The sequence below is a fragment of the Urocampus carinirostris genome, chromosome 8 (genome assembly GCF_059441175.1).
Source record: "Urocampus carinirostris isolate Australia breed hairy pipefish chromosome 8, RoL_Ucar_1.0, whole genome shotgun sequence".
Taxonomy (NCBI): Eukaryota; Metazoa; Chordata; class Actinopteri; order Syngnathiformes; family Syngnathidae; genus Urocampus; species Urocampus carinirostris.
Genome location: NC_142356.1, coordinates 28,625,646 through 28,649,810, shown reverse-complemented (window position 1 = coordinate 28,649,810; position 24,165 = coordinate 28,625,646). Strand labels below are relative to the sequence as shown.

Sequence of the window (24,165 nt, the reverse complement as noted above, 5' to 3'; positions counted from 1 at the left end):
AATGTAAATTTAAAAAAAAGAAACATGTTTGGCTTGGGTATCTTACACTTCAAGTTATTATTATTATTTTCCTATACTGTTCGAAAGATGACTATAATAAAGTGTCGAATTATGTTTTTTCAGGTATGTAAAAAAATGATGTGTCATTTGATGATATTTCACTAATTTTATGGATATTATGTTTACTTATTGTCACTGTTGCCATGGCGCCCAATTGGCCCAGCCCGTGTGGCGCCAGCTGCGGCTTGTTGAGATATTGGCTTCCCTGCTATTTAGACCCAGTCCTGTCACTTTGTTTTTCACAGTCCGTCTGCGAATCTCCGTGTATCGTAGGCAAGCCTTTTTCGACCCTGACTCTCGCCTGTTCCGTTTTTGCTCCCGTTTGTCTCCGGCTACGACCTATTTTGATCCTGACCACGTCTGCTTTCCCGTCCCGGCGTACGACCCCTTTTGTCCCCAACTACGACTACTCTCCCATTCTGGCTTACGACTCGTTTTCGACCCCAACCACATTTTGCTCTTCCAGTCCTGGCTACCGACTAGTTTTTCCGTCCCTTCCGTGTTCGGATCACAATCCTAGTACGAGAGCGATTTGCTTCCCGCTTCCAGCAAACACCATATCTTGGGTGCAGTCCTTCCTCTTTTCTTCAATAAAACTTGTGGTAAACGTTACGCAATTGGGTCCTGTTTCTGTTCTGGTCCTGACACTTTTTTTCTATAAAACAAATATTAAAAAATATTTAAAATAACAATGTATGCCAGTACAGCAACATTTTTGAAGAATTGTTTTTTTTTGGGGGGGGGGTTTATTTTATATATCTGTTGCGAAAAAAGGGTGTTATTACACATACACATATGTATGTATGTATGCATATATATATATATATATATATATATATATATATATATATATATATATATATATATATATATATATATATATATTGATATTTTGGTGATTGACATGCCCAAAATCAACAGAAAGTGGTAAAATCACAAAAACAATTAAACATAAGGAACAATATGGATTGCGTTTTTTTCTTATTACAGAAAAATTATTATTTTGGTATGTTATTTCTGACTCGCTAAATACTGCAGACTAAAAAAGAGATAAAGTTCTTGAAATTAATGATGAAATAAATCTGAATTCATTCCAGGACCCCTTGGAGATAATTGTATGGGCTAACAAAATGGAAGCCTCTGGAAGCCTTGTGTGTCTTACATCTGGCATAAACTTTGCACACATTCAGAAAAAGTACATAATGGTAGTAGTGTGATGTATGGGGCTGCTTTGCTACTTCAGGACCTGGTCCAGTGTTGTAAGTGATGGAACAATAATGAGGAAGATTTGGCTTTCAGTTTTTACTTTCAAGCTAAAACGCTCAACAAAAAAGTAGATGGATTTTTAATGTTAGTTGATAAAAAAAATGAAACTACTAACATAATTTTCAAATATTTGAAATGGTATTTCAGAATGGATAAAGAGAATTTTGAGGTTTGATAATAAATTCCTAGTAGTATTAAGAGCGCAATTTTAGTTGAAAGGGCTTCTTAGACAATGTATATTCTTAAACAACTGCAGACAACAAAGTAGTGACCATTGATAATTTCATTGTACAGATTTAGTATGAATATAATCGTTTAATATTTTTGATAATCAATGGAACGAGTGATTAGAACGTAAATAGTGATGGACAACTGGTTTCGTAAAGCACTTGTGATAATTGTTCATTCTTCTATAGCACTGTTCGTCTAAAGGTGCGCTGGAAATGTATTAAAATAGCCTAGTTTAAACCAAAAAGAATATTGGCTGATATATTTATTTATTTTTTTGATTTTTGTAGTTTACATTGAAAAAAAAGGGTAATTTGTAAATTGCTGTTGACCAGCGTAGTTAATTTTAGATATTCAAGGGTCACTGAGTATGTTTTCACTATCGCAGGAGTTTTCAAGTTAGTTTTATCACTTAATGATAACATTATTACTTTATCATTATTATTATTATTATTATTGTTATTGTTATTGTTATTATTATTGTTATTGTTATTTTTATTGTTATTATTATTATCATTATTACATAACATAATTACTGGAAGAGGGATTACCTCATGTGTGGTCCCTTCTCAAGGTTTCTTTATTTTCCTCATGTTGAGGTTTTTGAGTTTTTCCTTACCCTCATGTAGATCAGGGGGTGGTGTAGTTATAGTCTGTACTTTGCAATAATCTGTGGTCTGTACAGCCCTTTGAGAGTCTTTGTGATTTAGGGCTTTACAAATACACATGACTTGACTTGACTACTTTGATAATCACATTATTCATTTTAGTTTATGTTAAATGCACATAGTATGTATCCAAACATTTTAGTGAAGTATTTACAGGGAGTTACAGATTTTCGCTCTGTAGTGTGGGTTTGGAATCCTGAGTGTCAATGCTGCATGTCAAACGTTCTCACTATAGGAAAGGGGCAGAAACATTTTTGCTTACCTTTTGGGGGGAGCGCACTCCTGGCCTCCTGGTGGGTGGGTGCTTCCCTGATCAATCCGTCCAGAGTGCATTCCATCTGACTATTCATCTGTTTTATTTTCATTCTGAAACGTTGTAATAAATGTTCTCAACTGCATTGCTTCTCTCCAGCTCAAAGTCCGAATGTTCGGCCTGGTCCCAGAAAAAAACACACGGCATTACATGTCCTTGGCCTTCATTAACTACTGAAGATTCATGGTATTTGGTAGCATAATACTCTCTATATTTCATCCACCCATCCATTATCAGCACCGCTTATCCTCAGTTGGGTCACAGGCGTGCCGGAGCCCATCGCAGCTGTCTTCGGGTAGTGAGCAGAGAAGACCCTGAACTGGTTGCCAGCCAGTTGCAGGGCACACATAGACAGACAACTCACTCTCTCATTCACACCTAGGGACAATTTGGACCGGCCAATTATCCTGACATGCTTGTTTTTGGAATGTGGGAGGAAACCAGAGTGCCTGGAGGAAACCCACGCAAGCACGGAGAGAACATGCAAACTCCACACAGGAGGGTTCGATCTTATGACCTCAGAACTGTGCCGCATACGCGCTAACCACTGCACCGCCGGGCTGCCCCTCTCTATTATTTACTTTTCTAATTTTACCTCGTACTTTGACTACATTTTTTAGTAAATTGTTTGCACTCACCGTTATCTCAATAAGTAAATATTGAATTTTTAAAATGTGCATTTTTTTCATGCCTTATCTTCTGCCAAAATGTTTTTCTTTGCCTCCCATCTTTTGTCAGCGCTAATTCTTTGTTAGCGTAAGGATTTCAAAGAACATCTGTTGGGCGTTTGGGGAGAATTAGCCAGGCAACAAAAAAACACGCCACGTTGAACCGGGTGTTCTTGTTTTCCAAGATTAACAGCGTATCGCGTTAAGGAAAATGTCTCTTCGAAGCCTTTGACTTTTTTAGCCTTGATGATGATTACGGCTTTGAGGAAAGAAAAAGAGGGAGAACGAGCCGTCTGGCAGCCTTATCAGGACTTTCCGGGGGCGTTTGCATGGCACAGTTTACAGGCTAGGAAAGCACACATGAGGTTTGCGTTCACGCTACTTGGCTTAATCACACCGTCGTCGTTTATCTTGATGCTTGTCTGCTTTGTGACCTGTCAACTTTAATTACTTTAGTAGGGACACATTAAGAAGCTTTAAGCTCCGAGCAAAAGTAGGGAATAGGGGGTCGAATTGAAAAAGATTGGGAAGGGGAGACATTTTTGCTTTAATATGGCATTTCCAGGAGGACAAACATCACACAAACACTTTTAACGTTTTCCAATGCTGCAAAGAATAAATATTGCATTTCAACAAGGATGTTATGGGGTAACAATGAGACTAGAGGCAAGATCAGCTGGTACGAGTTTACAGGCATGAAGCAACGATTTGTCTGTCACTCTCTCACTGGTGTCGGGTTGGTAAAAACAGGGGATACAAGTTGTCACCATAGCCAAGTCATATATTGTGAGGTCTAGTCATATATTGATAAGGTTTTGCGATTCCGATTCCTTCTCAATCCAATTCTTTATCGATTCTCACTGCACAAACATAAGTACTATGTGACTACAGATATAGTACAAAAGGTTTTATTGATATAATAATTTTAAGATGGGCGGGACTGTTGGACGAGGGGCCTCTGCTGTACCTGCAGCTGCACACTGGCTACCTGCAGCCCGATTCTGACTGCTAATAGGGGCATCTAAATTATATGGATAAAAAATGTATTCAGAAGTGAGAGCTGTATACCCACAGTGGCGCTAAATTAACCTCATGTCACGACTAAAAACTTAGCTAACCTAGCTAGCTAACCATTAGCAGGCTACCTGGGTTGTTTACCTGCTGTGGCTACACTGTCCTCCTGACTTCGAAGTACCTCAACCACCGTGCATTCTTTTGAGTTTAATGCCATGTTGACCAGTCAGGTGTAGTGTAATACCTTTCGCTGAGATTGTTTTTGCAAGTATAGCATTTTCCTGCATTGTCTTTTGGAGCAAAATACAGCTACAACTTTGACCGTTTACTGCGAGGCGGTGAAGAAAGTGTACCTCACATTCTATTTTATTGTGTTTTTTCGGACTCCTGTAAATAATAATGGCCTCGCAAATTGGATTTCCATATTTTAATTCTTTAGTTTTAGCAAAGCAATGAAACATACAGTAGTTCATAAATGTTGTAATGAAGTTAAACATAATTCTCAATGGGATGTGCTGCATCCAACGTGGTAATTTTGATAGCAGGCTAATATGCATTGCATTCATCATAATGCTTATATAAGGCTTTTATTATTTTGCAGCTCCAGATATTTTCCTGATTATTTGTTTGTTTTTTGGTCCAATGTAGCTCTTTCAACATTTTGGTTTGTCGACCCCTTATATAGAAGAAAAAATAATTCTCACATGAAACTACAACAACCCTTAGCTTTAGCTTCGCCATACTATGTATGACGGATGGAATAAAAGAAAGAAAATTGGATATCAGTCACAATGGTGGAGGCTATTTGAATTAGTCTTACTGCACTCTAGTCAGGACGTTACGGCTATAATTATTTTTTTTTTACGTTTTCTTCTGATTCAAAATTCAGAATTTAAAAACCCTGTCTTTCAATGATATGCTTAAAGCTTAGTAGAACTCTAAATGAGTAGGCATATGTGGATTTTAAACTTGCGGAGACAGGAGATTGAACCATCAGGCAATAAATTCCAACCTGTTCTTTGTTGATCCCTTTCTCTTTAGGAAAACTTTTTTGTTAAAAATGTGGTTCCGCCATCAAGAATTTGGGAATCAAATAATAACATGATTGCCCGACAATGAAGATAATGAAAACAGTTCATAAGAGATAGATAGATAGATAGATAGATAGATAGATAGATAGATAGATAGATAGATAGATAGATAGATAGATAGATAGATAGATAGATAGATAGATAGATAGATAGATAGATAGATAGATAGATAGATAGATAGATAGATAGATAGATAGATAGATAGATAGATAGATAGATAGATAGATAGATAGATAGATAGATAGATAGATAGATAGATAGATAGATAGATAGATGGATGGATGGATGGATGGATGGATGGATGGATGGATGGATGGATGGATGGATGGATGGATGGATGGATGGATGGATGGATAGATACTTTATTCATCCCCGGAGGGAAATTCACACTTAAAGCAGTATCCTTGTGTTGAAAATAAAACAATAATAACGTAAAAGGAATATAATGCATAAATACCCAATGTAACGTGTTGATATAGAGTATATAAATAGTGCTACATAAAATACACACTGTAATAAAAATAGGGTAATATGCAATGTGGGGGTGTGGTTTCATGTGGGCTTTTACTCCCCCGGGTGGAGTTAAAGAGCCTCATGGCATGAGGAAGAAATTATCTCCTCAGTCTGTCCGTGGAACAAGACTGTGACAGCAGTCTGTCGCTGAAGCTGCTCTTCCGTTTGGAGATGATGCTGTGTAGTGTACGTGATTAATAGTCCATGATTGACCGCAGCTTTTTAAGTGCCCGTCCCTCAGCTACAGTTGTCAATAGCCAAAACAACGAACAACAGTGCACATAATAGTCAAACTAACACAATCTTCTTTGCAAGTGACCAATATTAAAAACAGAATGAAACTCATCAGTCACCGATCACAATCTGATCTGTGGATTTTTTGAGGATACATCTAAAGAGGATGTATTCTGAATTTGAGTCAACAACCAAAATCGTTTGTGTTGCCAATTTTGTGAGGGATAATTGATACTTCTTTCTATTCAGACCAATACTGATACCGATATTCATATCCTGAGTAGTTACCAAATGCCACTAAATGATACCTGCAAAAAATGACTTGAAATGAATGAAACGTTGTAAAGTTTCCTTAATATTGCACTTCATTAATGGCATTATTATATTCCTATAATTTAAGGTCCCTTGCTTTTAAAGGGACAGTGTTTATTATTTGGCCACTTGATGTCGCTGTACTGTGCAGTGATACAGAAAACAAGTGCTAAAAAGCATGAGGATGAATGCAAACTACGGAGACTTAAAGTTATCAGAACACATCACTTTTCTTTAAATTTTGTTGCCATGCCTTGTAAAAAGCCTATAGTTTATTGGGTACGTATAGCAGCAAGATGGCGGACAATTATGTTACTCCTTCTAGGTGAGGCTCATGTCTTGTAAAACAAATATAAATTACTCAACCTACAAGTATTTAAAAAATGCACATTTATACAATTTAAATGGATGTTCTTTTTTTACATGAATTAGATATTTTACTACTTTGAGGTACTGAATAACACACACTGTCCCTTTAAGTGCAGCCCTAGTGGATTATAGATTAATTTATTACTGATTGATTGATGTATTTTTGTATTAATTCAGATTTTTGCTTTTCTAAATATTTTAGAGCTTATTTTGTATAGGGAATTTTGAAAAACGATATTTTAGACCAGTGGATCGGAACATTTTTTGTGGAAAACCCAATTTGCCAAACCCTTGCCGAGACCTGATCTCCATTGGCCCCCAAGTCTATTGAGTTTGCTACCCCCCGGCTCTGCGTGAGGCACACGTGAAGTTAAATAACAAATTTCGAGACCTACGACTATTCAAAGAAATTGCACTTATATATGATGCGTCATGTTTTATTCCTTTATATTCTAATCGAATCAATGAATGAATGAATAAAGTGTTTTTACAACCACGAGGAGGGGCCATATATTACACAATGTCCCTATAGTATTGCCTTTCCCTCTGGGCAATTTGCATTTCTTTTAATTTCAAGTAACTGATTAAACACACACTTAAGGCCGGACATTGATTTGATCAGAAACCACTGATACCTTAAAAAAAGGCTGATCTTGCCACTGAAGCTAATGCGTGCATCGATACTCGTCCACTCTTAATATTTGTTGTCAGTATTGGGAAAAGAAACGAGATGGGATAAAATGAAGTTACACAAAGACAACTCCATTCCTGTGAACCAATTGCTTCCCATATTAATGATTGCAATTCCTCTTATTAAGTGACCTTACAAACACAACCTGGCACCCATTTACTCAGAGCAAGACAGACTATGAAAAATACAGCGACAATATGAGCAGTCTACGATGACGTCTATAAATTTCAGGGAGAACGTATAAACTGACAGGTACGTGACACTTAATAATCTGTCTTAATCTAATCTTATATAATCTAATCTAACTAGGTTACAAATCCTGATTTGAGTGTCTGTGTGCGTTTGTATGTGATTTATAAGATAGGAAATGGCTGAGCCAATTTTTGTGCAAATTTACACAGTTAGACTTCAGGCCTCCACGAGTGTCTTTAGCTAGGTTTCATGTCATCATCCATCCATTATCTGCACCGCTTATTCTCAGTAGGGTCACAGGGATGCTGGAGCCCATCCCAGCTATCCCCGGGCAATAAGGGGACACCCTGAACTGGTTGCCGGCCAGTCCAACAGAGACCACAAAGACAGACAATTCACTCGCTCATTCACACCTAGGGACGATTTTGACCTGACAATTAACCTGACATGTATGTTTTTGGGATGTGGGAGGAAACCGGAGTGCCCGGAGGAATTCCACGCAAGCACGGGGAGAACATGCAAACTCCACACAGGAGGTTCGATCTCATGACCTCAGAACTGTGCCGCACACGCGCTAACCACTGTGCTGCTGTTTCGTGTCAATACCAACAAAATTGATAAACATCTGTTTTCGTGTGGTCTTTTTTCGTGGGGTATCTAACGTCCTCTGGTGGGCAAATTGGTTACTGCAGCTCCCAACACTGCCCATCCCAAGCAGCCCAAGCCAACCTTCTATTGGCCAATGCCGGGATATTTGCTCTTGCCTTATGAATGATATGCATTTTATACTTTAAATATGCCGCCTGAGTGTACTCTTTAGCCCAAAGGACAAAATGAACCCAATCATTCAAAAAAGAGCTGTCAGTGATATTGACCGTCTTAGGTCAACTATCATTATACTGTCAAAACCTTATAAAGTCTTCTAAGGACGGACTTTTTCACTATGATTTTCCCAAGGATCGTTTCTTTCTGGCCACTAATACACTCACAAATTTGTTTTAATTATGCATTTGTAAGCCTTGTTTGTGCTTTGTTGCGCACATCTATGTTAAAGTCTCTATGAAGTTAAGCTCATGTGTGTATTGTTAAAAATGCACACATGACATCTGCCTGTATGTGTCTTCTATGTGTGTGTTCGTGCATGTGTGTCTGTATGCCACAATGAAATTTGACGTGAGCTCACATGTGTCGCTGCGAGTTTGCCACGGCCTCGCAGAGTAAGTGTGCGATACGGCATGGTCGCTCTATTATTAATGTACTCCGCCCTAGGAACCGGCTCTTTCAGCTCACATCACAAAAAAAGAGCTAGCTCTTTCTGCTCCCAAATGGCTCTTCAGATTGTTTTTGTTTGTTCAATCAACAAGCAGCTCTTTGGGGCTTTCTAATGGCTCTGTGGCGTTTTTCAAAAATGTTTAATCATTGAAAATGATATCGTTTTTGTAAAAGGGCAAGCCTGACACAAACAATCTTAATCCTTTCCAAAGAATATAAATATGTATATACAAAAATTGAAAAGCTAGGACAAAAGGAAAAAATAATAAAAGAAAAAATAGGGATGAAAGAAGAACAAAAAAGGAGAAAAAAAGTTAAAAAAAGAAGCAAAAGAAGAAAACATGGAAGCAAAAAGCCTAAAAGAAATAAGTAAAAAGAGAAAAAAATTAAAGAAAAATGAAAAGAAGAGAAATAAAAAAAGCAAGAAAAAAACTATTTAAAAATCTAGGGGGAAAACACAAAGGCAGAAAATAAAAGGATAGAAAAAAAAAGACATAAAAGCACGAAAAAAGAAAATGGCAACCAAAAAAAAGCGAGGAAAATTAGAACAAAGAAAGTTAAAAAAAGGTTTGTGGGAGTTTCTTTAATATATTGGCAATAATATTATAACATGCAAAAATAAATCAATAATTTAAATAAATCTGTTATTTAACTAAATTATAACAGCATAATCTTTTTACACTACAGTGAGCTTGTAACTCATTTAAACTTTTAATACTTTCAAATCAAGCATCTCAGAATCTCTAAAAAACACACTAAAAAGTTGACTTTTCACTCCACCGGCAAATAAACCATGAAGTACAAGAATAAACTTTTAATTATTTAAAGCTAGTAGTGAAACACATAATCCCTGATAAACACAGGAAATATATTTACAGATCTCCCAAAAGATTGGTCTCAAACTCAGTTTACTTGAGGACTCGTGGAACAAGGATGTGAGTGAGGTCGGGACCCATCAGTTTTTCAAATGCAAAAACTCAAAGTTATTCATAAGATGTATCCAAAGTCTTTTAAGCTTCAGTTCAACAGCATCGACAATCTCCTTCCTCACCCTGGCAGCCCCCCATTTTGCATTTCAATTTGAATAAAATAATTCGCGAGAAGTTTGCAAAAAGTAATTGTTTGAATCTTGAAATGGTCTGTGATGTGTACGACCTGCTTTGAGTCAAAACAGGAAGTCGCTCGTCCAGTTGCTCTTAACCAGGGTTCAGTGAGTCAGTCACAGGTGTTTTGGGGGAGTCTCTGCTTCGAAGGTCAAGACACAAAGACTCATGTTCATACGCAATGACAATCCGCGCTTGGCTATCGATGGCTATGGATGAAGTGGCCCTGGGGATGCAAGTCTGTGAACTGTATTTTATATAGATAGATAGATAGATAGATAGATAGATACTTTGTTCATCCCCGAAGGGAAATTCACATTTCCAGCAGCATCCCTGAGCTGAGAACAATCGAGAACAATCGAAAATAACATGGGAGCTGCTGGAGTGGCTGCCATTCGTGACGGCGCCGGAAGAAAAGATTCAATTTGAATCATGTACAAACAAACAAACAATAGAGTGATCACTCGGTTTTTGCTGTTAACAGGGACCAGAACCATTTGTGAAAAAGTTGAAATCCGCATTGTAGTGTCTCACCTTCATGAAAACCCGCAAAAGGTTAAAGTTACCTCGAGATGACGTCATTACAGACTGAGAGGTCATGACTGTCACAAAGAAATTACATATAATAACACACAACACATAATTGCAGTTGAAGAAATTATTTTATTGCCATTATACAAAAGTTAAACCAAATAGGAGGGCTTCTCCTTTCAGTGTAAGAAAGCAATTTAGAGAGTGGCCGGCTAGCCTGTTGCTAGCATCGGGTGTCCTCAAATAAAGTCAGATCTCTGCGATGATTCAAATGAAACTGTCCCGAACGTAACGATTTCCCTTGAGTTGTTGCTCCAAGTCATCCGTTTCATGGCTGATGGACCTGGCGTTGGCATGATACAGGCTTCAATAGCCTAGCTGTTAGCTGTAGTCCAGATCTGAAGCACCGTTCTTGCCTTCTCTTAGACACTGCATAAATCACTTCGGTAACCAAGTAATATTTCCACCAAGCACCAGCTAGTGATCACAATTTAGTTGCAATCTTCTGACTTTCCTTGGAGTCCAATTTATCAATGTATTTTCAATGTAACAGGCAGCTAAAAGCTAGCAGTTACTATGCTTCCTAGAGTGTTTATAAATGCAGCACGCGCCCGCTGTGACCGCTTACACCAGCCTATCAGAGTCTCGGACAAAGTCACCCCCACCCAAACAGAGTGTCCTCCTTAATCAGTCCCTGCTGTCTGCCGGACACAACACCTTGATATTGATAACAATAATGTCTAACAAATGAAATTCAAAATATGCGAAACATATACTGTGAGATGTGTGCTGAACACAATGAATGATACATTAATTTCAGTGACAATAAAGACAATTCAATTAAATTCAAAATCCTTCAAGGAGTGAACCAGCAATAATCGAAGCGCAAAGTAGCAAGGGGTCTCTCTACTAAAAAATGTAAATTCAAAAACTGAAAGGTCTATTGACCAAACACAAGAGAGAAAACGCCTCAAAGAGAACTGGCTCCTGATTGGTAGGGAGCCGGTTCGATCACTAGGAAGAGCCAGCTCATAAAGCCGTTTTGTTCGCGAACGACACATCAATGGGTTTCTACTTGCTGTGCGTGAGCGCGCGTGTGTAGTCGGTGACTGTGCGCTAAGTTCACCCAATTTTGTATAATTAATGCAAGATGTCATCAGTGAATCTCTAGGTGGACGCACGGCGGTGCCGTGCGCGCACGCGCGTGCGTGTATAATTGATGTGCGTGATCTTTTTCAGACAGCACTTTGCTCAAATGACGCGTTGTGATCCTTTGTGGTGACAAACTCCTTTTTTTCCTTTTCTCGTCCTTCCCTTCCACTTGAATTCCCCTTCGCTTGCTCCCATTCCCCTGTGCTTGCCTCTTTTCCTTGTTTCCTCTTCGTTGATTGACATGTTCTTCATTTTCCTTCTCCTGTTCCAGCCTTTCACTCTTTTTCCTAAGTTGATTCGTCCTGTTCCTCCCTTAAATCTTCTTTTTCTATGAAATATATATATTTTCGTTTCTTTTCATTCCTTTATGGGAATTACGGCTTTTTGTAGACAACTGGCTCTTTCGGTGCGGCTCACTGAAAAGAGCCGGTTATCTCTGCCGGCTCCCAAACGAATCAATCAGATTTTTTTGTGTTTTGTTTTTTGTGTTTTGCCAACAATGAAATGAAATATTATGCACCAAATTAATTATTTTGAAAATATAGTACCGAATTTTACTATAGGGCACACCTTGTTAAAAGGTACAGTCTCCGTAACTGGGTCTATATTTAACACTACACTGGGCGCACCCAACAATAGGGCGCGGGAGCCCTCTGCTTGTGGCCATGTTATTTTACCTCTTTATTCTTCTTTGTCTTTGTCCTCACCTTTTCACTACTGTAAATACATGTTCTTCTTCTGTTGTACTGTAATTTGTAATTCTTGCCTTCTCATTTTCATATATTTTTTTTTAAATGTAAAATCTACTAAAATGGGAAAAAGAGCAGTATTTTTCAATCAACCAGCAAACATTGTTGGCATCGTATGATTGAGCAGGAGCTGAGAGCTCTTAAGTCCTGCTCAAACCCCACTTCAAAAAGCTTTGTATTGCAAAACGCGATCATTGTACCCTTGAATCATCTTTTGTAAGAATAAATCCACGATAATTATTTTATACAATTTTTTGTTTTGGCGCTTATTTTTTGTATTATTATGGCTGTTGTGTTATTGTTGGTGATCAGTTTGAATGTATTATTATGTTTTGATGTCATCTATTCGTATAATTTGACACAGCCAGTCTAAAAATGTTTATCAGGAATGTGTTTTACTTTTGTATTTCGCTGAATATGTGAATGGACCCCTTTTTTAGACATATGTACGCCTTAAGAGGGATGGGGGCCACCAGACAGTAGTTGCCCAAGAATCACCACAGGAAATGGTGCCCCTACGATACTTAGTAAAACTATTCTTGTTTTTTAAGTCGGTCCATTTTTCTTTTTTTTATCCTCTTGTACGCCCAAATTGGGAATGGTCCCCTTTTCGAGACATATGTTGGCCTGTGGAGGGATGGGCTTCAACAGACTGTACTTGCCCGAGACACGCCACAGGAAATGGTGCCCCTAAGACCCCAGTGGTTGAAGGATCCAAGCAACCTACCAAACGTGGATAAGGATACAGTCAGAGCTGGGTAGAGTAGCCAAAAGATTTACTCAAGTAAAAGTACCGTTACTTCAGAATAATATCACTCAAGTAGAAGTAAAAGTAGTCGTCCACATACTTACTTGGGTAAAAGTAAAAAAGTACCTGGTGGAAAAAAAATTCATCAGGTACTGAGTAACTGTAGCAACGTCATATTTATTGATTTTTTTTAAAATAACCAATCAGATTATCAAATGATCAAAGTCCATCCAATCAACAAAAAATAGATTTAAATAATCAAGGTAAATCCGAGTGCTTTAATAAACAATACAATTGAAATAGTAGAAATTAAATAAATGAATTAAGCACATGTAGCACCAGGTAGCACATGCAGATCATTTCATTTAAAGATCCAATACTTATATTGATAGGATGTGCAAGCAGAACATCAAGCTAGCCCATGAACTCGAACAGAGGGGACATTGCATATTGTAGCTGGTGTTTGGCATCCTTTATAAGAGGAACATGCTTTTGATATGAGGCCAGGGGTTATCCTCCTCTTCTGTATTTTTAATAGTCGGTATTGTTAAGCGACAGTTTCGATTTGTTTTATCCGGAAACATGGCCCCCCACCCCCCGCTTAAGTTGGATATGGTTATGTGACGAGGCTGCTACCTTTCATTGGTTAAACATGGTAGCGCCTGGCAGAGTTCTGCTTCAAAATAAATGCGCCTTAGCGGAGACAGACAGAGGCGTACTTACGTGGAGGGGATTTATTAAGGAACGAAGTAACAACTTCAATGTTGCCTGATGTAACAGAGTAAAAGTACTGTTTTTTTTCTCACAAATTTACTCAGGTAAGATTCAAAGTATAGGGATTTTTAAATACTCCCAGAAGTACAAAATTTCCCTAAACTTGCTCAAGTAGTACTCCGTCACTACCCACTTCTGGATACAGTGTTATGCAGCGGTGTCCTTAGAACAATTTCCCCAGAAAATGACACCATATTTGGTTGCGCGTTACAGTGGGAAGGCATGAGAGGATCGTCTTTCGTCCTAGGGGATCATAACTGAAAATAATTAATATTGCAATATTTTTTTTTATTATGGTTTTACAACATTTTTTTTCTCTTATTTTTAACTGGATTGTTTGCGTTGCCATGCGACTGGCTGGCAACCAGTTCAGGCTGTCCTCTGCCCACTGCCTGAAGATGGCTGGGATGGGCTCCAGCACCCCTGCAACCCTACTGAGGATGGATGTTTGCATTGTCCTTCCTCCAAACATCATTCACCCTTTTACCTGCTAACATGTTGCGCTCACGATCTTAAAGTAACCTTTGCTGTTTTTGGTGCAACGTCCTCAGCCTTTCATGCACATTCAAGGTTAAACAGGTGCATCGTGTGTGCGAACGCATCCCCCAGCCTTCTTGTATTTATGCGTGCACCTCCAGGAGCCAATGCGCCATTGCTGCTGGGGTGCAAGTGACGATAAGCCTGTTGCCACACAGGGATTCTTCTTCTAAACCTGAGTATAAAGTCTCACCTGCAGCGACACGCACGCACACGTGCACGCCAGAGCACACAGATGCAGCGACATAGATCTTTTTGAAGTAACATTTCATCCTTTCTGCTTAAACGTGACAAGTAGCTGTCGGCTCTCAGTGTGTATTTTGTGTTCGTGTATTTAAGTGTGGGTATTTGTGTTGGCTACCACCAGTGTTGGGGGCGTTACTGAAAAAAGTAATTATTTACAGTTACTTGTTACTTAATTTAAAAAGTAGTTGTGTTACCCCCAGATTACTAACACCCAAAAGTATCGCATTACTGTGAAAGTAACTATCTGGTTACAAATTACCCTATATACTCACATAGAATCAGACCCCTTAAAACTGCTTAAAAATGGCCGCATAATAAAGGAAATAGAAGAAAACGTGTACATACTGTAAACCTGTGGAAGCAGGAAAGTGTTCATATTTCTTGGCTTGTGCAATCGTAAGCACTTGCAAAGAAACACTTAGCAAAGACACTCAATATTAATTTTGTCTATTGTCTTTGAACCACTTGCATATTTCTTTCTCTTTTCTGGGTACTGTCTAAGACTTTTTTTTCTCCAAGTAAAACGTATTTCAAAAATACTCTTTTACTGTATATTATGTTTGCCCATTCACTTAGCTGTTTCTGTATAAGCAATGTCTACTATTTGCTACTGGTGGCAGGTGTTTGGCACGTTACTTCAGTTAGTTCTAGTTACTCACTCCCTCTTCCAAAAAGCAACTGAGCAAATAACTAAATTACACGGTAGTAAAAGTAAATAATTACAAGGGAAATAAACTACTTCTTTTACTTTAAAAAAAAGTTGTTGTATGTCAAAAAAATGGAAGATTTTAGAGCAAATACGAAACACCGCGTTTACTTGTAGAGATGGAAATTCCGAATTTTTTTATAGAATAGTCATTTTTGGCTCGGCTCACTAAAAGGAGACAGCTGTTTCAGGTCCCAAAAGGCTTTTGAGTTGTTTATGTTGCTTTAATTCCCACATCACCAATTCCTATATAACATTCAACATGGAAAGACTCAAAAATAGACAACAATAAAGAAAAAGACAAAAAAAAAGAAAATATACAATAAAAGGAAATATTAAAATATTAAAAATCTACAAAAAAAGTTAAAATACAAAGAAAGGTTTACCCTTTTTTGGCTCAACAAATTTAAAGTCAAATTTAAAGTGTTGATTAGTGGCTTAAGAAAAGTTTCATTCACGAACAACTGTGAAAACTCAGCCCTCATTCGCCTTTTCTTTCGCCGCAGTTGTAAATACTATAATCATAATCGCTATCTTACTATACTGTAGTCACTATTTTAAATGCTGACATCAATAATTCTGTGGAGATTGGAAAACCGGCGTCAGGTTTGCAGCCAAAGTAACGCACCACTTTTGACCTTTAGTAACGATATCAACAGTGTAAAGGAGGAAAAAATAATGAGTTAGATTACCCTGTTACTGAAAAATAACACTGATACAAAATTGGCGTTATCTATAACAGCGTTATTCCCAACACTGCTGGTGACACACATATCCTTTGTAACGCCTTATACTCCTAAAATTGGCATTAACATAGATCTTTTTGAAGTACTATTCATCCTCTCTTTGCTCATACGTGACAAGAGGCTCTCGAAATCTCCTCAGGGTTGGCTCCCAGTGTGCATTTTGTGTTTGTGTATTTCTTGCGTTTATGTGTGTGAGTGTTGACTACCACTCAGAGACACGACACAACGCACCCCTTGCACAAAAGGTAAAGTTAGACAGGAGCTGACAGTTGATTTTGCTTGTGAAGCCTTTGATGTAAAATGTGTCATGGTCTCTGTGAGTGAGTGCGATTTTTGCGTAGCGCTCGCCGCACTCCACGAGGAGGGTTTGATGTAATCTCTCCTGCAGCAGGTGTTTGAAATACAACAGACTGAGCTCAAGTCTCTTCTGACCTCAAAACGAAGAGAAGAAGGGCAGGGGGAATGGAGGGAATCCAAAGAATAATACAATACAATGCTAATTCATTCGAATAAATAATTATTCCGCAATGAGGTGTTTCTTCTTTGAAACGGTGAATTTAAAAATAAGAATGCGTCTGATCAAAGTAAGTTTTTGGACGTCTGAGGATTAAGAGGAAAAAGCTCATCAATACAAAAAACAAAAGGGCATAATGAGCTCCTTCCGAAGTAAAACTTCTGGGAGAAATTAATAGTCAGGTGGTCGTAAGGTAAAATGTCTGCCCAGTCATTGGCATCAATAGGTATTACCACATCTGCGGTCCCTTCTCAAGATTTCTTCATTTTCCTCATGTTGTGGTTTTTGAGTTTTTCGTTGCCCTCGTGTTGGTTTCAGATCAGGGGATAGTGTAATAATAGTCTGTAATAATAGTCTATGCAATAACCCGTGCAGCTCTTTGAGACTCTTTGTGATTAAGGGCTATACAAATAAACATGACTTGACTTGACATGGAAAATGGAAGAAAACGTGTACATAAACCTGTATACTGTATATTATGTTTGCCTATTCATTTCACTGTTCCTGTCTAAACAATGTCTACTATTCGCTATGGGTAGGTAATCGTCCATTATGAAAGAAAGTCAATGCAACGAAAAAAGAAAATACACTGGATGGCTTAACTTGCTGTTAGCTTGCTAATAGTACCACTAGTTCTATTGTTTGGGGCTGAGGTATGCATCAAATAATAACCATTCAATACAGGACTGTCTCAGAAAATTAGAATATTGTGATAAAGTTCTTTATTTTCTGTAATGCAATTAAAAAAAACAAAAATGTCATACATTCTGGATTCATTACACATCAACTGAACTATTTCAAGCCTTTTATTATTTTAATATTGCTGAATTTGGCTTACAGCTCAAGAAAACTCAAAAATCCTATCTCAAAATATTAGAATATCATGAAAAAGTATACAAGTAGGCTATTCAACTAATCACCTGAATCATCTAATTAACTCGAAACACCTTGCTAGGGTTTCCTGAGCCTTAAAAACACTCAACTTGGTTCAGTAAACTAAATCACAAGTATGGGGAAGACTGCTGATCTGACTGCTGTCCAGAGGACCATCATTGATACCCTCCATCAGGAGGGTAAGACACAAAAAGAAATTTCTCAAAGAGCAGGCTGTTCACAGAGTGCAGTTTCAAAGCATATCCACAAAAAGTCTGTTGGAAGGGAAAAATGTGGCCGGAAACGCTGCACAACCAAGAGAGATGACCGCAGCCTTATCAAAATTGTGAAGAAGAGCCGCTTCCAGAATTTGGGGGAGCTTCAAAGACAGTGGGCTGAAGCTGGAGTCCAGGTATCAAAAGCCACAGTTCACAGACGTGTCCGGGAAATGGGCTACAATAGCCGTATTCCCATGGTCAAGCCACTTCTGAACTCAAGACAACGGAAGAAGCGTCTGACTTGGGCTATGGAGAAGAAGCACTGGACAGTTGCAGAGTGGTCCAAAGTCCTCTTTTCAGACGAAAGCAAGTTTTGCATTTCATTTGGAAGTCAAGGCGCCAGAGTCTGGAGAAAGGCTGGAGAAGAGCAAAATCCAAGTTGCTTGAAATCCAGTGTGAAGTTCCCACAGTCAGCAATGGTTTGGGGAGCCATGTCAGCTGCTGGTGTTGGTGCACTGTGTTTCATCAAGTCCAGAGTAAATGCAACTGTGTACCAAGAGATTTTACAGCACTACATGCTTCCATCTGCTGAAAAGCTCTATGGAGATGAGGATTTCATTTTCCAGCATGATCTGGCACCTGCCCACAGTGCCAAAACCACCAGTAACTGGTGCACTGACCATGGCATCACTGTCCTTGATTGGCCTGCTAATTCCCCTGACCTGAACCCCATCGAGAATTTCTGGGGTATAGTCAAGAAGAAGATGAAAGACACCAGACCTACAAATGCAAATGAGCTGAAGGCCGCTATCGAAGCATCCTGAGCATCAATAACACCTCAGCAATGCCACAGGCTGATTGCCTCCATGCCACGCCGGATTGATGCAGTAATCCGTGCAAAAGGATTCCCAACCAAGTACTGAGTGCATCAATGGACATTTTCAAATGTTTGATTTAGTTTTGCTGTTATAAAATTATTTTTTGACTTGGTCTGAGGAAGTATTCTAATATTTTGAGATAGGATTTTTGAGTTTTTTTCAGCTGTAAGCCAAAATCAGCAATATTCAAATAATAAAAGGCTTGAAATAGTTCAGTTGATGTGTAATGAATCCAGAATGTATGACATTTTTGTTTTTTTAATTGAATTACAGAAAATAAAGAACTTTATCACAATATTCTAATTTTCTGAGACAGTCCTGTATATTCTTTAATTGTGTATTGGGCTGGAGAGGCATTTGCGCCCAGGCCTAAGACACACCTTAGAAAATGGTGCCCCTTAACATATCCACACACACACCCAAATTCCGATGATGGTAGGCTAGCTCAGCCTCACCTGCTACCCCTGACTGTACATCACCGATCAATTTGTGAAAAAACAGCGACTGCTTTGTTTAGTTCCTCACTCTCTACATCTTCATTGGCCATTTTATTGATCGATTATTACAGAAAAGACCCTGTGGTCTGTTCACTTTTCATGTCTTAAGGTGTGTCTCCCATACCCTGAGTTTTGTCCAGAATGCAAGTATGCGTAGATGCGAACTGGTAACTTTGAAATACTTCGAAATATGATAAAATAGTTTTGTTTTCATGAAGTGTTCTTGGAAAAGTTTAAATGGTTAAATTATGCCCTAATGATTGAAAGATTCTGTTTTACTGGTCATTTTGTCTTTTCTGTAATAAGGAATATTTGGGGCAACAATGGCAGCGACATAAAAAGAACCTGACAAAACAAGTAAACGTGAGAATGAGCCAACAGTAACTTAACCAAAAACGGGTACTAAATACATACAGACTAATAAGACAGACAAAAGACACAACCGGCACACAGCTGGGTATTGGGTTATTATCTAAATGTATTCTGAATATTTATAGATCTTTGCATTTTCTTTTTACTGTGAATGGATGACTGGATGCTGCAAACCAAGGCCAGGTAGGAAGAGGTGCATACTTTTAGCACTTCTTCCTACCTGGCCTACTGTTGCATCACGCCTGTCAGGCAGAAGAGAGGGCCAAAGTGAACTGACAGAGTTGATAGGCAAACACCAGGAAGAGAGAGAAAAATGCATCAATGGGGAAAATGAAAAGGGTGTGTCGGACGGGCGGACAGAAAAATACAATACATAACCATAGCCAAATAGACACGTTAACCGAAATAAAGAATGACCATAAAAACCTTATTTAATTTTCATTTACATCCTTTATCCAGGTGGTTGACTTTGCGACTCCAGAGACCTACAAATCTTAATTGATATCATGCAAACATCACTACTGTTTCACTGAAAAAACTCTTTTGCAGGCTCCAAGAGAGCTAATGGTCAATCTTGTTAACAAAGTTCATTTTATTTTCCTTTTTTATTGGTTATGTTTCATGTCATCGGTTAGGTGTCACATTGATCATCATGTTTGACTAGTTGGTGTTAATCTGGTTTAATCCCAGCAAGTGAAAGCAGTTGTATAATTGTTCGCCCCGAATGGAGCGAGCAAAACGTGCGACAGTCAGTCTATCAGGCGAGCGCCTCGTTTGACTTTGCATCGCGTTGCCTGCGCTCGTGAACACAATTTGCAGCGGCTGCAAACACGACTTTGAAGCGTGTTCCCCTCCCTTCCTCTCGTGTTCTCTCAGGCTCTTATCTTGTCCTTAGTGATTACACAATTGAAAATGCTTCTAATTACATCTGCATCACTTTCTGCTGCAATTAAATAAATGAAGCTGGAAGGAGCAAATAAGTGCTGACTAGTTTCTTCTTTTTTTGACTAAAGGATGAGAAGTCGACGTTCTTCCAGTTTGGCGCGGCCTTGCAACAGGAAGCTCTCCTCATGCTGGCCATAATGGAGGAGTACGACTGGCACGTCTTCTCAATCGTTACCTCCAAGTTTCCGGGCTACCAGGAGTTCATCAGCACCCTCAGGGTCACTGTAGATCACAGGTGGGTCTGCAAGTCCATGGTCGGTGTATGTTGTACTAATGCGTTCAAATTTAAGTGGTTGATAAGGCAAGACTGCTTAGTTCATGATGTCTCAAGTACGGGTGGGTGAATCGATCCCAATATGAATATTTTGGATAATAAGCACATCACTTTTTAATTACAGTATTATTTTGACCTAAAAGATAAAAGGTAACAACAAAAATGTTCGACTGGAAGATCATTTTTGCTCATTTCAAGTGTGTGCAAGTTTTCAAAAAAAAGCAAGGCGGAAAATATAAAGTCGAACTTAAAAAAAATGGTCAAAGAAATAGCAAAAACCAGCAAAAATAAACCAAAATTATCTCTTTTGAAACATACATTTTACAATAACTCTTACTGTAGTTTTAATTCCATGTACTTTATATATGAGAATATATGAAAAAACGCTTTGTTTTGGGGGTGCGGCTTATAATCCGGTGCACCTAATAGTGCAGAAAATACGGTAATATCATGGATAAATATATTTTTGGGCCCTAACAAGAAGGTCTGGATTGCTTTGATAGGACATCTCTGCAAAATTTCAATACAGTGAACTCTCAGTTGTCATCGCGGTTAATAGGGACCAGAACCCCCAGCGAAATGTGAAAATAAGTGTAGTTCTGATGCCTCTTCATACAAGCACCCAAGGGAAAAACTTACGTCGAGATGATGTCATTACCAAGTGAGAGTGTACAACTGTAACAAAATAACAACTATATAAATAAAATCACAGAACAAGGAATTGCAGTTGAATAAATGGCACTCATTGTCACTATACAAAAGTACAACGAAATTTGAGGGCTTCTCCTTTAACATAAGAAAGCGATTTAAAGAGCGGCTGGATATTCAAAAAAAGGAGGAGTAACGAGGTTGTTAGTAACAGCTTTCACTCCTTGCTCTCCCACACAACTCAGGTGCAGCTTAAATAGCACCCAGGGGACTGGTGCTCAACTGATTACAGTCAGGTGTTGTCATGTGGCACATTCAGGGACTGCTTAATTGTGTGGGAAAAAACACCACTGGGCCTGTAGAACCCACTGTCGAGTTTTTACGCTCTTCTGACTTTCCTAAGAATCAGATTTAATTGATGATTTTTTTTCCAATGTAACGACCGTGATAGCATTTGCTGTGAGCTGTCTGCTAAACACAATGCATGATACATTGATATGAGTGACGATAAAGACAAGTCAAGTCAAGTCAAATTTATTTATATAGCCCTTAATCACAAAAATGTCTCAAAGGACTGCACAGGATTACAGTTACAAAATTACACAATTACCTGATCTTAAACCAGCAGCAATTCAATTCAAAATCAGTGAAACAATGAACCAGCGATAACCGAAGCGCGAAGTAGCGAGGGGTCTCTGTTATGAACCTGTAGCTGACATGCAGTCATCATTGAGTTTTATTTTGGTCAGTCATTCAATAATTTTTCTACTTTGTCCCTTCAGCTTTGTGCGCTGGGACCTCCAAAGTGTGGTGACCTTGGACGCTGTGGATGGAGACCCCAACTCCAAGAGCCACATTGCACTCAAGAGGATCCAAAGTCCCGTCATCCTACTCTACTGCTCCAAAGACGAAGCTGTGTAAGGAGCTTTTGTTAACTATAAAAAGAGAAATAAAACTTTATCATGCAGACTCTGACTCCCCGACAGCTACATCCTGGAGGAGGCGCGATCGTTAGGTCTGATCGGCGCTGGTTACATCTGGATCGTGTCCAGTCTCACCACAGGAAACCCGGACTTTACCCCAGAGGTACCGAGCATCGCTCTTCGTTACTTGTCACCAGAACAGCACGAAGCAATTTCTCAAATTTGACTGAACATAGTTTCACTCGTCATAACGAAGGGTAACAAAACCGGGTGGCCAAGTTTGCATTTTAAAATGTGTATTTCTGCATATGAAATGCTATCTTTAGCAACTACAAACCCAAAAATATAATTATCAAACCAATCATTAAGCAAAGGAAGGATTATTTTTTACTTTAAGCATTTTAACGTAATCAGGAAATAGATGAAAACATGACAAAATAATTGGCCGAGTGGTTAGCTCATCGGCGGAACAGTTCTGAGTTTATGGAAAGAAATCTACCAGCCCTCCTGCAGAGTTTGCATGTTCTCACCGTGCTCGTGTGGGTTTCCTCCAGGCACTCAGATTTACTCCCACTTTCTAAAAACATGCATGTCAGGTTAATTAGCCGGTTAAAATTGTCCCTAGGTGTGAAAGCGAATGAGTTGTTTGTCTCTGTGTGCCCTGCGACTGGCTAGCAACCACTTCAGGGTGTCCTCTGCCCACTGCCCGCGACCCTACTGAGGATAAGCAGATAATGAATGAATGAATGAATGACAAAATAACTCATTTTGATCAGGACCAAACTCTTTAAACCTCTAGTATGTAATACTTGACCAGTGAATGGCACTCTAATGTCTAATGCTAACAAAACCAGTGTCAAATTCAGCAAAATTCCAGACAAACACGGCAGCGATTTCTATAAAAATTACTATTGGTATGATGTTCATGTAGTTTTTGCACCGTATTCAAATAAAATTGTTGTTTTTTTTACTGAAATAAACTTTTTTTGTGCCATTAGGAGGCACTTAATATTACGCATTGTCCCTTTAAAATTTTAAAATGTTATATATTGCTTTTTGTTTGGACTGGTACTGACACATGCATTCCACTCTTCACTATTGATCAATACCGATATCGGATACAGATACTACTAGTGTAGAAAATTCCCTCATCGTCCCCAACAATATTGTAAATTGTTAAAAGATACTTATGGATCCTGACTTTCTATTTTACCTCAAATAATTAAAATAAAATAATTTCGCCATGTAATTTTTCTATAATATACGATACTTTGTTATTAAATAATCACTCTAACGCAGGGGTCTCCAATGTTGAACCTGTGGCACCAGGTAGCCCCCTAAGAACCCCTAGGTGTCCCACAAATGGTTCTGATGATAGCTCACCAGTAATGGGTCATTTTGACTTTCCAGGAAACTGGCATGATATTTTAGTGATTAACTAAGCCTTTTTTAACTCTACTTTTGATAATAGCAACCTGGTATAAGACATAGTAACAACATAGTTATAACAAAATAAGTTCTTTTTTTAGAAATGCGTATCAAACTGTTAGTCCTCATCAAAAAAGTTGATGACTGCTGCTTAGAGCCACCAACAATGGTATCGGCCATGCATGTACCAATACCTTAAAGGGACAGTGCATATTTAATTTACCACTGGACGACGTTGAATTATGTAGTCTAATAAAAAACGAATGCTAAAAAGCTCAATGAAGAATACGAACCACGTATACGCAAAGGGACAAAACTGCACCATTATTCATTTCATGTTTTAACCGAGCCTTTTGCAAGTTTTTTTTCTTTTTTGGGGTACCCGTAGCAGCAAAATGGCGGACAATCATGT

The 24,165-nt window shown here is 38.5% G+C and overlaps 1 protein-coding gene across 2 annotated transcripts in view; it reads left to right on the top strand.

Annotated features, from left to right (window-relative positions):
* grin2ab (glutamate receptor, ionotropic, N-methyl D-aspartate 2A, b) overlaps window positions 1–24,165 on the top strand; it is a 200,914-nt gene that overhangs the window by 134,451 nt on the left and 42,298 nt on the right. For both annotated transcript variants that reach the window (XM_088342227.1, XM_088342228.1), the window contains exons 5-7: window positions 20,549–20,715; window positions 22,185–22,319; window positions 22,389–22,488. In XM_088342227.1, the coding sequence (XP_088198353.1) occupies window positions 20,549–20,715; window positions 22,185–22,319; window positions 22,389–22,488 (402 nt within the window). The remainder of the gene's footprint in view (window positions 1–20,548; window positions 20,716–22,184; window positions 22,320–22,388; window positions 22,489–24,165) is intronic.